General features: G+C 44.5%; 1 protein-coding gene across 1 annotated transcript; it reads right to left on the bottom strand.

Annotated features, from left to right (window-relative positions):
- Window positions 1–354: 354 nt before the first annotated feature.
- Window positions 355–12,708, bottom strand: CD40LG (CD40 ligand). The gene is made up of 5 exons (XM_004278728.4): window positions 12,307–12,708; window positions 10,338–10,469; window positions 6,254–6,311; window positions 4,256–4,318; window positions 355–1,548 (listed from the first exon to the last, which is right to left on the bottom strand). The coding sequence occupies exons 1-5, from the start codon at window positions 12,460–12,462 to the stop codon at window positions 1,172–1,174; spliced, it is 786 nt and encodes a 261-aa protein (XP_004278776.1). The 5' UTR covers window positions 12,463–12,708; the 3' UTR covers window positions 355–1,171.
- Between the last annotated feature and the right edge of the window lie 4,406 nt (window positions 12,709–17,114).

Genomic DNA, 17,114 nt, shown 5'->3' with positions numbered 1-17,114 from the left:
TTGTCCCAGTTCCCTGTCCTCTCACCTAAGGTGGAACCGCCTTGACAGCTATTAAAAAGATGAGCAACTGCTTCTCTTTATGCTTCGCTTAGCTGTGATTAATCAAGAAAAAACCCAGGCTTTTTTCAATCCTCTGCAACCTTTCCTGAGCAGGTTTTTCACTGGCTCTGCTTTCCTGTCATCCATCAAAGGCTATCGCAGCCTTCCAGGGAGTGTGCTGTCACCAAGATATTTTGTGCCACAAGCTTCAGAACCAAGTTTCTGAAAGTATCACAAGGGTTGGGAACATTCCCTCCAAGTGATCCCCCTCCCCCCTGGCCTGGGGCTTCAGATGCTAAGTAACCACAATAATGTTAAGAGATCTTTATTATTCAAAAAATAAATAACAAGATAATCACCAGTTCACTCTGAAACAATGGGGACTGCAGGTAGATACAATAGATTTCCTTTAAATCCAGTCATTTCTCTGGAAGGAGTGGGAAGCCTCAGAGCTGCCCCCCTGCCCGCCTACCCCATCGACAGTGGTGGAGATAGGAACAGGGTTGAAATAAGATACTTGATTAGCAACAGCCTGACTCTGTGTGTGTGTGTGTGTGTGTGTGTGTGTGTGTCGGAGAGAAAGAAAGGATGCGAATGAGTGTCAGGGTGACTGGCGGGGAGCAGGGTTTTCGGTTCTCCATTGCATTATACTTTCTAAAGTCTGCCCCACCTCCTTCGTGGCCGCAGGGACCCAGAATCCACCGTAATTGAATGTGAGCTGAGGCTCCGCGTTTCCCTCCGGCATCTTCACTGAGAAATCAAATACATTCTCCACTGAAGGACACTGCACGCAAAGAAACAAAACTAAACTTGGCTAATTTTCTGCTGTTTACTCAGAATTCGAGCTGTGTGTAATGGCTTTGTCTTTTCATAGGACTCTCTGGATGTCTGCATCAGTGGGGTTGCTGCTTCAGAATATAAGCTCTTATGGAACAGGGGTTTCCTCCGCCCGGTAATTCACTCATTGCAGCCCTACATGCCTTGGGATGTATAATAAATAGTTCTCCATGAGGAGGATCCTAGGGTTATAAATAGGCAGTCCAATGGGCTGCGGTGGGGCGGTCTTAAGTGCTTTGCTGGATTGTGAAGACAGCCAGCGTCAGCCCAGCCGCAACCTGCCAGCTTACACCGTTCAGAGCTTGAGTAAGCCAAACGACGTGAAGCCAGTCCCGTGGCTCACTTGGCTTGGGTCAGTCACGTTGACAAACACCGAAGCACCCGGTTGCAATTCAAAGACTCCTCCCAAGTGAATGGATTGCTGCCCGCACGGTTTGGAGGAACTGTGGGTATTTGCAGCTCTCAGTAAGATTCTCTCCGATCCACCTGGGGACTTTAGGCAGAGGCTGGCTATAAATGGAGCTTGACTCGAAGTTTCCCGATTGGAACAGAAGGTGACTTGGGCGTAGATGTAATAGAGTCCTTGTCTTTTCACGGCCAGCTGTTTCCCGTTTTCGAGGGTTACCAAGTTGGTGCTTAGGGTGTAGTATCCTTTGGGGGCCCACTGGAGAACTGTAATGGAGAGGGGAAAAAACCGTGGTCAGGTGGAGCGTACATGATTCAGATTCTAACGGACAATATGGTTTCGTGTTGGATACTGGCTTCACATAGGAGTGGAAGTTTGGGTCGTCAGGGATTCTGAAAGACCCATCCAGCCCTCAGTCTATGGAGGAGCCACGGCTGACCGATCAGCATGGGTTGCACAGTCAGACGGAGCTGGGTTCCCATCCAGGCCTTATTTAAGCTTGGGCAAGTCAATCTCCCTGAGCCTCTCAGTTCCTTACCTGTAACACGGGGCTCATATTACAGCCTATTTCAGAGACATGTGAAGATTAACTCAAGTAACAGAGCCCAGTGAGTTTCCTTCTCCCCTTGAGAGCTCTTAAAGCCAGTTTGCCCTTGAACTTAAAAGAATGTGAATGACTTAGAAATCCCAGGTCATAAATCACGCCTTCCAAAATACTCAAAGTCCTTGCTAATACTAACTCGTATCTCGCTTTCCTTGAATTTTCCCAAGTCGAAGACTTGCCGATCTCTCTTGCTCAGCTCAGCACAGAGAAAAGACCCCATTTCTTCCTACCCGATCATGCTCTTGCAAACCCGATCCGCCTCCCACAGGAGGGACTAAAATTAGGCAAGGAAGTATGAAAATAAACCTGTCATTTCACTGTGTGTTTTGATCTCCCATTGTAGTGGGCGCCACCAACTTGAAAGTTCCTGTATTCTTGTGGCTAAGCTGAAGTACCCACCAACAATGTGCCATTTTTCTCGCCTGAGATGTTGACTGGGTTCAAAGTAGTGTGTGCAGCCGATTTCAAATCTCAGCCCCCACAGACAGCTAGACTGCCGGGGGTGGAGGGTGGGGAGAAGTGAAAGTATCGATGCATTTGCTTCCTTGGGCTTTTATTTGAGCTCCTATTTGGTGCTCTTAGGCCTATCAGGGTGCAAGACCCCACCTGCTAAGACTCATCCTTTAGTAATTAGGAAAGGCATCCTGCAATGCCTGACATTTCTTGGGCCTCCAGATCACTCTAGAAATGCTTCATTATGATGTTTTCGCTTTTGGACCATCTGATTGAGAAAACACGGGCAGGTTCCCTATCTTTGAGTCCACGAAGTTTAACTTTGTAAGTCCTTACCTAATTTTCATCTTTGCTGTGAGATGTAGGGCAAGTTTGGAGCAGCGTGACCAAGTAGATCTGAGAGGCTTGCGGGGTAAGAAATGTGACTTTCTTCTCACCTGATCCCCTGCAGACCTACTGTGATGCGGACTGTCAACCATGCTAGGACCAACAGTCATCATGGGCCTTTCGGCAGAATATGTGAGCATTGTGAAATGTATGCAAGGTAAACTATTCTTCTAGGAGGTGTCTCTGTTGCTGGCATCCATCCAATCTGGATGAGACTGTATCATGTGGATGACCACCCTGGACATACCAGATATGGTTGTGATATTCTCCCATAAGTGTATTTTATGAGAAAGGGGTACTTGGCAGAATTATTAAATATTGTGGGGTAAGTGTTATCAAAAAGGGCTTTATGTTGCTCTTCTGACAGCTAAACTGCAGTGAAGTAGCTAAGGAATGACACCTTACGTTTCTATAGCGCTTGACAGAATAACTTTCTTCTATATTAGCTGATTTGATGCTCAGAGTCACCCTGTGAAGTGAGACAGGAAACTGCTGCGAAGGTAAAGGGACTTGCCCAAGGTCACCCAGCAAGTGGTAGTCATGCTTCTTAAATCTCAGTGTTCGACAACTTTCTATCCAGTGCTCGTTACTCCTGTACCATGATCCAGGATAACTACGTATGCATTATGCCCACTGAGAAGCCCAAGCCACCTCCAGGATGAGGTCCTATCTCCTTTCCTCTCTCTCTCTGTGTCTCTCTCTATATCTCTGTCTCTCTCTGACACACATGCGCGCACACACACGCGCACACACACACACACTGCTTAGAACTCTGCTCCAGAGCGCTGTGTTGAAGTTTTCAAAGACTGCTCTGATGCTCTTGGCCTGCATTTATGTAGACAGGGGATTTTATGCTAGTGTGCATGTTTCCATCCATTTATCAGATGTGCCATATTGTCCAACACCAGCTATCGTGAGGTACAGATTTGGGGGAAAAAAATCTAAGGGCTAGAATCATGGCAGAACGTATACGGAAAGAAAATCATTGAGAGTTGAAAAGATTACAGTATGTCGTCTGTTGTTACTTCATTGGAAAATCTAACATCCTGGCATCTATTGATCTTTGCAGAACGATTTTACCTTTAATTTCCCTGAGGTTGGCCCCAGTGAAGCTGGGGCTAATCATACAGGGATTGGCAGATGGCAGGAAATACCCCTTGAGGCCCATTTGCATATAGTGAAGAGGGGTTAGGACGAGGGATGCTCCCAGTTAGCAGGTCACTACGTGCCATCTCTTCCGTGTTATCAGAATAATGGTCCCTCCACCCAGTAATTCATCATTTAGAATCAGCCACAGAGCAAGAACCTAATGAGAACATCGGGATTGCTTCCCACCTCCTTTTGTCCCTTCAAGTCCCATCTGTGCGTTTGAGCCTACTTTGAAGACGAGGGCAAGTGCACGAGGCATGTCTGGGTAGCTTTGTAAATTGGCCCCCGGAGGAAGACAGGAGCCTAATTGTTAGGCTGCCTTGCTTCAGCCTCCTGGCCTTCCCCCTCGGGTGGCTGATGCTCAGATGCTTCGGACTTACCAGATGCTGTTTTACTACTGGCCTCACTGATGACATGTGCCGCGATCTGAGGATCCTGATCACCTGAGATGAAACCAAAGACCAACTGTCAGGCCAAAGAAACACAAAACTGGCCACAGAACGATTTGGTCTAGTTCTGCAGCTGGGTCACAGAGACTGTACTTAAATAGGTTATGTGAAAGGAAGGATAAGATGGCCTTGAAATCCCTCGAAACCAGAGGGAAATGTTGGTTTCTAAAATCTGAACAACTGAGTCGGCTCTTTACACCGAGCCCATTCTTCCAATCGTCATTCAGTACTTGACTCCACTTTACATAGACTGACACAGGCTAAAGAAAATGATCTTCATTAAACACATTTTGAATCTTGATTTTAAGAACAACTCCCATCCATTGGTCATCTTAGTGGGCCCAGAGGTCGTGTCTGCACACTTAGCTAGTAAAATGCTTATGGTGTCTGATTTGGTCAAGCACTGGCCACAGTGTTATATCTACCTCTAATTGTTGCTCATGTAAAAGGTTTGCTCCTTAATTACACGTACTGAATCTCCTAAGTGCAGACACGGTGTGGAAGTTGGTTTGGTTTTTTTTCCAGTAATGAGCCTGGAGCTGGACACTCTGTAGGTGTCCTATGAATAACGAGTCAAGCTGCATGACCTAAATGACCAGCTTTGTTAAGTGTATCATTTTCCCAAAGACTGCTAGGCAGCACCCACATGAACTGTTTCCTCAAATTTCACAGCAATTAACAGACAACATGGTACCACTCAACATATTTACAGTCATTCTGAAAGCAAAGCCTTCATGGAAATCAGGTGACCCTTTGCATCCAAACCAATGGTTAAAGCAAGCTCTTTGCCTCAGAAAACAGTATCTGTATCTCTGTATGTATGTATGTATTTCTTTGTGTGTATTAAATTTACGCAAGCCATACCATCTTTTACGCTGACTTTGTGCTATAGCAGTTTATCTAACAACACCCATCTACCAACACTCCATTTTCCCCACACTCAGCTGCTCGGGTCACTCCAGGCATTATTGTATTTGGTTTGGGGTGCTACATTCTAAAAAGAACAGAGAAAGTTAGTGTGTCCAGAAAAGGACCTAAACGAGGACAAGAAAAAGCCTGGAAAGGGTCATAGGAGAAACAGTGGGAGACACTGAGAAGGTTTACCCTGGAGAAGAAAAGGCTCAGGGGCCATGACTGTTGTTTTCAACATATGGACAGCTGCTGTGTAGAAGAGGAATTATATACTTTGTTTAGCATGGCTCCAAAGAGCAGAACTCGATTCAGTTAGTGGAGATTATAAGAACAAATGTCAACTCCAGAGGAGGAAAGCCTTCTCTCGAGTATAGAGTAATCTTATTATTATAATTATTAGGGCTTTTCAGAGTTGGCCCAGGCTGCTTTACAAGCTAGAAGGTGTCTAGGCATGTTTGATCAGACAGTCAATGGTCAGTGCTGTTGTGAAGGAGATTCGTGATCCGGGGATGGTGCAGGATTTGAGAACCGTCAAGGTCCCTTCCAAGCCTAGGATGTTTGAGATGCTCTGACCTCAAGAACAGGGCAAAGAACAGCGCTGTCACACTGAATCACTCCTGGGTCTCCGAGGCTCCCCTGGCCGTGTTTCCCCATGAAAAAACTGTTCTCGTTGAGTGATGAATGACACCGCTACCAAATGCTGACCGTCTTGTCATCTTATCCTCTGTAGGTGGTACTAGGCTGTTTGGTTGCTTTGATTAAGGTGTTGAAAATAATGTGATTTCTTCATACTTGGTATCGTCAGCACTAAAGGAACACAGGCTTCACTATAAATATGTCCATACAACTCCTTTCTAAATCACAGGCACCAGAGAAGGTATTGATGTGGCAATTGTGTTCCTGTTTTATTTCCAGGGCTACAGGTTCCCTGATCCAACACTGGGTTGTTCAGTATGATCGGCCTAAAGCTTCCTTTTAGTTTTTAAGTATTTATAGAAATGGTAAAGAGCAACCTACCTTTGTGCATTTCAAAGTTTTTTTCTTTCTTCTTCACTTCTTTGCTTTGCATTATACCCTAAAATAAGAATCATGGCAAAAGGTCATTTTGACAGGAACCCTGGCGGGGGCTTTGGAGGGAGGTTTCATTCATTTGGCACCTGCCATTACTCTGTTGCCTGTTTCTGGTGAAGATTATCATATAGACTCAGGTCCTGTCATTAATTCCATCCTACCGATTAGGAGCCCATGGCTTTGACAGATGAGCTGACAGCCCAGAAAGCCCAGGGGTGAACCTGGAAACAGAATCTGGGCTTTATTATCTTCCAGTGCTCTCTCCAGACCAATGACTGCCATCCTGACCCCTCCTATGACCCCAACCTCCCTGGCTTTGACGAGTAAAATAATGCTGAATGGGGAGCAGATTCTACCCTGGGAACTGGTATATAGAATATTATTAACATAAACCATGGTATGTATCTATTAGAATAAAACTGGTCTGAAATCTCTTAGGAAATGGAAATAGTAAGTTTGACCTTGGGAAGAAATCCCAGACTATGAAAAGATCCTCAGACTTTAAAAAAAAATTTTGTTGTCCCTGTCAATGGGCTGAAGAGATTCTCTTGTTGCTGGTTGCCTTGTGTGGCCCGTTCCTACTTAGAATCATCAGCGCGTATAGGAAACTCAGGTAATCTCCCAATGCGGCTGATGTTCCATTCCAAGCCAAACGCAGCACTTCTTAAGGGGTTTCTTCTCATTAGCAACTGCAGGAAGGCTAGAGGCACTTAAAGAAGCTATAGCAGAGAGTACCATCTACACAGACTGGAAGGTAATAAAGGCTGCTGTTGCCGTTTTAAAGATTTAAAGATACTGAATAAAAGGCACGGTGGGCTTAACGGGCAGGCATGAGGTCACCCAAGGAATCTGAGGTTGAAGCCGACAGTAGAAACTGAGATCACGTTCCGAGGCTGGGCTTAACGCTGTACTCTGAGCACAGATAAGGAAGGCAATAGTATTTTCACGTCTTCTGATAATCAAAGTCCTGTGTGCCTTCCAGTTCCTGGAATCAATTTTCTACAGCGCCCTTCCTTTTCGTTCCTCCCCAATAAGGTATTAGTGTTGTTACTGCTGAGGGGTTCCTTGTACGCTCGGCTTGAGTGCCAGATGTGAGGGTGTAAGTCATGGAGCCTAACCGGGGGCCTGCGCCTCAAAACTCTCACGGGGCCCAGAGCTTCAACTTTCCACTTGAGCTGAAGTGTGGCAGTGTGAAAGTGCTGCAACAGGAAAATGTTTGTGAGATAACAAGCAAACAAATGAATATTTCGTGTCTTTTCAAAAGATGGAGTGTGGTGATCGAGGGTGAGATACTTTTAGGCTAGGTGGTTGCATTGGTGTCAGGGCTTGGCCAACATGAAAATGTGAAGTCAGCAAAGTTTGCCCTTTATGCACCCGGCCTTGCCTTTCTGTGAACTCTGCCCCAGCCACACTCCCCAGAGCCTTTTTACCCCTCTTGCTTCACTCCCCACCTCAACTGAAAGACTTTTGAAAGTTGACTTTCAGAAAATCTGGAATTAGTTATTTCTCTCTTAGTGGGAACTCCATGTGGCAGGGTTGGATAGCTTGACCTTTAACTCGAAAAGGAGATGCTTTGACCTTATCAAAGACACCTCGGGCATTGGCGAGCAGACAATCATGGAACTGATCATTCTAGCAGGGAGCTGGGGGGAGGGAGAAAGTTTTAATGTGTAATTATACTATTTAAAATGCCGCCTTCATCTACTCTAACATCAGCCCCGAATTCCATCTTCCACCCAGAGTGACAGCTTGGTGCGACCTGCCTCAAGAAATAATGAGTTCCCCGTCACTAGAGGTGTTCAAACAGAGATTGAGTGACCTCTGGGTAGCGGCTGTGGGGAGAAGAAGCAGCTCTGGGTTGATAATTGGATCTGATGATTTCGAAGACCCCTTCCTGTGATTCAGGCCTTGGGTTGTTCTGGACCAATCAGACTGTGACCCAGAAAGAAAGGCTGCTAACATTAGCTAAGAATATAAATAATCCAGTTGGGGGGTTATTTTGTAGTTGGCCTGTTGGGTTAAAAAAAAAGTCCAAAATATTGTTTTAGAATGAGAAGTTTCGGGGAATGGATATTGGAACGGGGGTCAATCGTTGGAACAGGACTGGGGAGCTGGAGTACTTTGTGTCTGATTGTCGTGCGCATCGTTGGCGCAGATGACGTTGACTCGGACTCCACCCCGCAGCACTGGAGGCAAGGGGCTTCCTCTGTTGCACGGAAGGAGCCCTGGCGGACATGCCTGAGAAGGTCTGCCTTTCCAGAGTATGAAACTTGGGAGCTGTCACTTTTTTCATGCAAGCATAAGCAAAGAGGCCAAACTGACTTTCTTCCTTACTTTTGTCCTGGGTAGCTGATTTGGGAAGCTTTACATATCCAACCTGAAATACAGCCATGAGGAATTGGCAGTACAACTGTAAAACTCTCAGTAAGAAAGAGGGAGGGAGGGAAGACACCAACAGCCACTCTCACTGTCTTTGGGGGTAACTGAAGTCTGATCACATAATTACAGGATGTCAGAGCTGGTAGTGCCCTGGCAGATCATCTCAGCCCTCTCATTGGACACATGAGAAAAATGAGGCCCAGAGAGGTGAAGTCATTTGCCCAAGGTCACACAGCCCGGCACATTAAATATGCTACTTGGATTATTAAGCGTTGTTCTCAAAGTGGCTTTATTCCCATTTAAATTTGCAACACCTTCCAATACCCTGTAATACTGGCCAGAAGCCTTGAAGAACTAGAGAAACTCAAATCGTTTTCAGGCCTTGCAAATAAAGAGTTAGATTAGAACCTAAAAGCCAGCAACAGATTTGAGCCTCATTCAGATCCCCGTAGGTGACCCAGGAATAAGCTTTCGGAGTCCTCACTACTGGATTAAAAATGACACACCGGGGACAGTACAGGAGGACAGGAATAAGCTCAGAACTAAGCTCTCAGGTCCTTCACTCCCACATGTGAGAGCTAACTCCTGTTGGTTTCTCCAGATACCCACCCATCTGGCACAGCGCCGCCCTCAGCCTGGATGCGGCCTCCTAGTCACGACCCCCAAGTCCCCGGAGGGCCCAAGGTATCTGACTCAGTGTTCTGAGGGGGAAACAGGCAGAAAGGCTTCTTGCTGTTCTTCTTCTGGAGAAAGAGCTCCTGCGCCCCTTGTCTACAGCGATGGAATTAATGTTGTGGGCGTGTCCTCAGTAAACGGCCTAGAAACTCTCACTTTAGGTACCTATCATAGGCCACTGCAGTTACTTCATGCTGGGCACCGGTCTGTTGGGCTAGAAGGCTTCAGACTTTCTGCCTCAGGTCTTGATTGGCCCTAGAGGGGACTGACTCCATGAGCAGGTGGTATGATACAGGGTCTGGTTCGAGCGGTACTGAGACAGTCCATTGCCAATCGCCCACACCTCTCCTCACAGTAAAAGGAAAAGATTTCACCTACATGGCACCTGAAATCCCATCATGAGAGAAGCGTTCCTTCATATGTTAGAGTCTATCAGTGTTCAGAAGTCCCCACCGCCCCCAGTAAAGGCAAACCCTTAACCTGTGGCCTGACAACGCTGCAGTGGCCAATGGTTATCGCTTCTCTGGGAAATGGGGACCAGACCCTGGGTCCACAGTGGGAAGGCATCAAGGTTTGGATGGAAAGGTAAGAAAATGCAAAAAACAAACTTGGTAGACTTCATCCTTTCCCCTGAGGCATCTGCATGTCTGAGCTCATGTGCATGTGTGAATGTGCCCATGAGAGTGTGTATCTTCCCCAGAGAGAGTCTCTTTTGTTCTTCTTAAGGGCATTCCTTTCAACGAGCACACTTCCAACTTTCCTTTCCCTTTTAACCGTAGGATTTTGGCTTCATTTTTGCTTTTTTGATACACATACCCATATATACATGTATGTACATATGATGGCGATATGTATCTATAGTATATATATAACACGTGTTTAAATTTTACATGGTCACATTTTAGTGTCCCAACCTAGCAGGTTTTCTCAACTAAAACTTTTCAATGACACTTTTCCCAACAATTGAGGTCCTTACCGTGACCAGGTCTTCAAACCGGCTTCGAATTTCCTCACAGTTCAGTAATGATAAGGACCCCTCTCCTTTGCTGCATCGCTGTATCGTTTTCATGAACACAAAATCTTCATGAAGATTCCTTTCATCTTCTATCTATTTATGAAATAACAGGGACATGAGACATTGTACTTCTGTCTGCCTCTACAATCACTTCATGGCCTCAACGACATGAGGAGGACTTTGCAGATATAAATGGGGCATAATAACAAGTTACTATACTGGATTACTGATATCTGGTATTAGCAGTTTAAAAAATCTACAAAAGCCAGCAAAGAAAATGTCATGTGGTCTGCAATGCTAGGTAGAAATCACAGCTATTCTAATGAAATTTCATCACAAAGGGTACTTTTTCCCATGTATTGTAGCAGCAACATTCTCTAATGGTCATATTTCCCATTGCTTCAGTAATGATTGGTCATTATAAACACAGGCTATAAAATAGTTTTCTGCTGAGCTAATTTGCCCACTTAGTTTTAGTGTTTGTGTTGCAGTGCTCTGGTGAAGGTAATTTGCAATGTGTATCAATAACTTGAGTTCTAATTACATCTCTCTCTTTTTAAGTTTAGTATTTGCAGAAAACATTTTCATTTTTAAAGAAATCATCTTTCATTCCCAAAGGTAATGAGATATTTTATTTTCCAATGTCTTAGAATAAGTAAATAGATGGAATTCACTTGTTTAATCAACTAATTCTGTGCTATTTTCTTATATTCAGATTACATTTTTAGATTCAAAACAAGATGCAGCTAGCCGGTGGCTTTCACTGTCATTAAGAGAACACCCAAGTGCCAGGGTAAATTTGAATCTACCCAGGTCAGTATTTCCCCTATAGAGGCTAGGCTTATGTCCGGGCATTTGATTGGCAGAGCCCAGCAGACCAAACACAAACAAACAAACAAGCAGACCCAGAACCCTGCTCTTTTCTCAGCAGTGAAACCTAAAATTTGGGTAACCCAAGAATTGCCTCAATTGTTCAAGCTCCACCTTACCCCGATAGAAAACCTCCTGGTCTTAATTCAAGATTGGCATCCCGATAATGGCCACTCGCACATCCCTGAGAAAACGCAGTCTTCAGATGCTGTGCATCCACAATTCCCACATCTAGACCTTTAGGAACAGCCAAGTAATGGACCAAATTTCTCCTTTTCATCTATGATTGGGATTTTTTCAACACAGCCAATAATGCTTATGAGTGGAGGTGGGTAAACGCATGGAAACAGGATAAATCCTAATGGTTCTTTTTCTTAAGAATGCAGAACGACCTGCTAACTTCCTCCACTCTTTTGTTCTGTCTGTCCAACCGTTTGAGAACGTAAAACATCTCAGCGGGAAACTGAGCAGCTTGCAACTACAATCAGCATTTGAAGAATTATACAGAGAACGCCGCTTTCAGGGACTTACCCATGTCTATGCTAACCTGAAACTATGCATTTTCAGCTCAGATTGATGCTTTCCTTGTCTAGTTGGAGATTTAGAAGAAAAACAGTTGTCTCCATCAGAAAAAAAAATAGTTTACTTTTTAAGCAAAACCTTAGCAAATCATTATAGCTCGTGTCTACGTAGTGCTTATTTTGTGCCTGGCTCTGGTCTTAGCTTGAATTTAATCTATGAGGTGGGTACCATTAACATCCCCATTTCTCAAATGTGGAAACTGAGGCATAGAAATGGCAAATAACTTGCCTGGGATCACAGAACTAGTAGGGGACCGAGTCAATATTTGAACCCAGCAGTCTGACTCCAGAGCCAAGGTTCTTGACCAGAGAAAAGAGTAGAACATCTCACTAACTAGACCACAACCACTACGCCACAAGACCACTTATCTATTTGGGTTCTTACCATTGTCCATCATTTGGGTAGAACTAAAACCAACCAACCCACACATCTGTAAGAACCCCAAATTTAGTTAATAAAGGCCTACGGTTCATCTTACCTTGTCCAATCTTCTGTGAAGATACACAGCAAAAAGCGCTGACCCAATCATCTGGGTGATAAGAAAAACAGTCAGTAAATACATAAAAATTTTCATACTGACGGGTGGTCCAGTGGCCACAGAGCGGGGAGAAGGTTGGCTGTACGTTTCGATCATGCTGCGTTCGAGTTGAAATGATGTCTTCTGACCGAGAAGGTGGCAGAGGCAGCATGAGAAGACTGTCAAAGTGGCCACCTTACTCAGGATTAGTTAAGAGCGCACAATCGTCGCAGCCCACACTTCCTGGAAAATGTGCTTCGCAGTCTTCTCTCCCGGCAAAAAAAGTTACGTAAAGGTTTTTTTTTTCTATTTTTTTTTTACCTACCCATATCATTCACTTCCAGGCTTTCCCTTTCGTTAGTAAAGAAGAAACAAGTTTCTTCTTCCATACATTCATTCTTGCCTTGAAATGTCATAGACTTCTTAACAGACAATGGCAGTACTTTCCTATCGCTGTCTAACGTTTGGGGTTCACCAGTTTCAAGGAAAGAGCCAAATGAATCCACCAGCAATAGAATTATTTCAATTTCAATCTTACTAATATAAATCGGGAACCTGGTAGATGGGGAAAGAAAGAAACATCAACAAAAGCTTGGATTGATTTTGCAACTGGCTTCCCACTGGCTAACTGCTTGTTAACATTTCTTTCATCTTTAAACCCAACGAAGTCCCGGCGGCTTTTCGAGGCAAGTCTACATGGCATAGAGCAAAAAGGAGTGCTGACAATTAGTAAAGAAAATTTAGCTGGAAAGATAATTCAAGAAAAATACCCTTTTCCAAGGCCAAGAGAAGTAGGGTCTTGGGGTAATTCAGGCCAAAATTCTGGGATTGAAGTTAAAGTAGGAATATTAGCTTGATCCAGCCAAGTTGTCTGTCTACACTGTTCCAGTCCATCAGATAATTGTTGATGCCAATGTATCCGTTTGGACTAGGGAAAATAGGCTGCAGTTAAGAGACCTGAATTCTAGCCCTTAGTGTACCAATAAATTGCTGTGGACCTCAAGCCTATCACTCTCCCTCTGCAGATCTCAGTTTCCTCATATCCAAATGGGCAGTTGTACCCACCTTGCTTATCCTCTAGGTTGTTATGAAATCCTATGTGCATGAAAGATGCTTGAAACCCGTTAAGATATAGAGAAACACTCTCACCTTGGGTTTTATGCTATTTGTTTAGCCTATGATGTGAGTTTTCCAAATAATTGCCAAGTCCTTACATACTAGCAAAAAACAAATGAACAACATCAAAAACACCCAGCGTCTTGACAACAAATTGAATTATTGAAGTGTGTAGAATTACGCGTTTCTGAATGGCTTTTGATGGTCTTATCAGATGGCCTTCGAAATAAAAGTAGCTGTGGAAATCCCTACCCCACATCCCAACCTGGTCTAGAAACCATGATAAGATTGCTTTGGTGATTCCTATAAGATTGTTTTGAGACACAAATAGGAAATGTAACAAACTCCTCTGATAGGCATGCTATCTGCATAGTTACCACCTGCTGTCTTCCCCTCCCACGCCCCAGCATCCTGTCCTGGGCGCAGATCTCACTACATCTGCCAAGTAGGTGGCTTCAATGCATGTGATAAACTTTGATCAGTCAAGTCAGAGGCTTCAGTTCTTAGACAAGGAACCTTAGTTCCACTAAAGGAAAATTATCACAAGAACTAAAAGGGGCTCGAGGACTTCTCCAGGAGCAGCTTCATACCATGACAGCATGCCAGAGCTGCAAGGACCCTGTGACCATCAGATCAGTCCAGCCCCGAGAGAGAGGTCGCTGAAGGGACCAGAGTTGCCGACAATGCCACGTTTGTTCACGTGACCAACTTCAAGAGAGAATTGTCCAATCTCCCTGCCTCCACTTCCTGACTTCTGCTTACAATATCCCCCTGAAACTGCTTCCACCATTATTAGCACAATAGTTTGGGCTGAATACTTTTTATTTTTTTTAACATCTTTATTGGAGTATAATTGCTTTACAATGGTGTGTTAGTTTCTGCTTTATTACAAAGTGAATCAGTTATGCATATACATATGTCCCCATATCTCTTCCCTCTTGCGTCTCCCTCCCTCCCACCCTCCCTATCCCACCCCTCTAGGTGGTCACAAAGCACCGAGCTGATCTCCCTGTGCTATGCGGCTGCTTCCCACTAGCTATTGATTTTACGTTTGGTAGTGTATATAGGGCCATGCCACTCTCTCACTTGGGCTGAATACTTTTTAGAGTTAATTTTCAGTGACCTTTCCAGTAGTCTGTTGACCTATTATTTTGTTGTCATCCTTCTGAAAACTCTCCCATCTTGCCTCTCAGAATCCTTCTTCATGTGATTCCTTTTTCCCTTGTACCTCTTAAAACTTTGGTATCTCCCATCCTCATGCTCATCCCCTCCCCTCTTCTCATTCTACATGTTTGCCTTGGATGGTTCCCATCCATTTTCATGGTTTTCACTATCACCTTATAGTGGTAAACCTCAAATGTATAACTGCAGCCCTGAACTGTGGATTTGTAAGTGCAGCTACCTCTGAATGTGTCCACTTGGATACCCCCAAACCACCCCATATTTGGCATGCCCCAAACTTAACTCATCTCCCCACTCCACTTCCAACCCAGACTTGTTCTCCCTCCAGGCTCTCCCCATCTCAGTGAATGGTACTACTACACCCACAAAACTGTCCAAGACTTGGGAGTCATCAAGGATTCCTTCCTCTCTCTTGCCCAGATTACTCCCCAATCCCAGTGGCTTCCTCATCCCCAAAGCTTCTCGACTGCCACCACTCCTTTCTATCCCCCTGGGCAACATTCTAGTCTAGGCCCTCATCCCCTCTCTCCTGCATGACTGAATTGTACGTTCCTAATTGATTGCCTTGCTTCCCTTCCCGCCCCACCCCATCCATCCTCCGTATCACCAGAAGAATGTTAACTCTAAATCTTGTAACTGACCGTATTATCTAACCTGATTTTACCCCCCTAAGACGATGCATTAGACCCAGGGAAGCAGGTTGACAGTTTCCTGGCATGTTCAATGTGAATGGGATTAGCTCCGGAATAGCCTGATGGTCCTGTAATCCCTGAAGCCTCCTCTTTCTCCCATCCTTCTGCCTGGTCCTCTAGATTGCTGCAACATTGGCTACCTATCCAGCTTCCACATTTTAGCTCTACTTTCTGATTCTGTATCAGATGTCCTTTGTGTGTCTCTCCCCCAACAAGGAGTGGCCTGGCCCTGGTGTTGGGTCCCCTTTAAAGATCTTCAGTTGCCTAATGCATTCAGAAGTGATTTTTAAACTAGGTTACCGAGAAATCTGTAGACCTGGGGAGTCCAGGGGAATGCCTGCAGATAAACTCAAATACTGACTATATTTTTCTTAGTTCAGAGAAAGAATTAAGTGAAGAGATTGAATTTTTCAGTTTTTCTTGCATAAAGTTTTCTCAAATCTCTGTCACCCTTTTCTACTACTGATTTTCTTCTAGCTGATGATTGATCTGCAACAAATAAGCATCAGGGAAAAAACTAAAAAAACAATGGATCGCACACATTCTGATGTGACTAGGCTTGTGGTTGTGATTTTATATTGATAACCTAGAACACAGTCAGAGTTTCTGCTAGGAAAGTTGTTTCCAGTACATAAGAAAGAGTTAAATATATCAGCATTTTGTTTGTTCTACAAAGGGCCTCTCAAGGACTCTTTTCCCTGAACATGTCTGGAAAACCCTAGCCTAGAGGATAGTGTTTCCATTGTAAGCATAGCACAGGTTCCCACCCCTGCCCACCTTTCTGTCTTCATCCCCCACCACTCACTCATGCTCAGACTTGAGCATCACCCATGTCCAGCTAAGCTTATTTCCCCGAATGTGCTGTGTTTGTTCAAGCTGTTCCCCTATGAACATCATGACTCCCTCCTTTTTTATCCACTAATGTTGAAGAGATACCTGCTCTGTGAAACGTGCCCTTCCAGCTGACAAGGTGCCCTCTTCTGTGCTCAATCTATCATAGAATTTGACACATTACATCATAACTGACTTGTCAGATTTCCCTACCATTAGCTTCTAGAGGAAAGAAAATTACAAATCTCAGAATCCCTGCTTCCTGACACATTGTAAGGAATTAGTAAATCTTTGCCCAATTACTTAGTTTTCTTTTCAGGGGATAGAAGGGGAAGTTGTAAAATATTCTAACTGGTAGAACAGCACTGGCCAGGCTCTCTGGCGATACAAATCACAATATATTTGTTTTACGTTTTCTTCTATTCCTTTAATTATCTCTCTTTCCTCTGGGGTCAGTTCCATTTGTTTATTTTGGTCCTTCTCCTTCATGTTGATAGTTTTCCTCAAATGTCTGGTGACCCTTAGTTGTCTGGTCATATTTATGAATGAAGATCTATGTTAGCTTTTATGGGTGGATGACATGGGTTTCCTCTACAATTGCATTGATCTGTTTCCCCCACAAACCTCTCCCCGGAATGGGAGGGCCGACTGTGGGTTCTGTTTAAGTGGGTAGAGCTTGTCAACAGGCAGGTTTCCCTTTAGGTTATGTGGGTTGAGAGGCAGGAAGGCCGGGACCCCCACAACTGATAAAGTAAGGAGGGCTTTTCTCTGGGGGTGGAGACCTTTAGAGGGTTTCGCTCTTGACTAAGGCTGGTTTTCCTTTTGTTTTCTTTTGCCTATTCGTTGTGGAGGTCTCAGCACACTCCCTAGAGTCCTCCTCGGGCAACTTTAGCCTGAGGGCAAAGGCCCAATGTTGCTGCTGACAAAGGGTCCATGGGGGAAGGGAGA

This window comes from Orcinus orca, chromosome X, assembly GCF_937001465.1.
Source record: "Orcinus orca chromosome X, mOrcOrc1.1, whole genome shotgun sequence".
Lineage (NCBI taxonomy): Eukaryota > Metazoa > Chordata > Mammalia > Artiodactyla > Delphinidae > Orcinus > Orcinus orca.
Note: the sequence above shows the minus strand (reverse complement) of the source record. Positions and strands in the feature narration are given on the sequence as shown.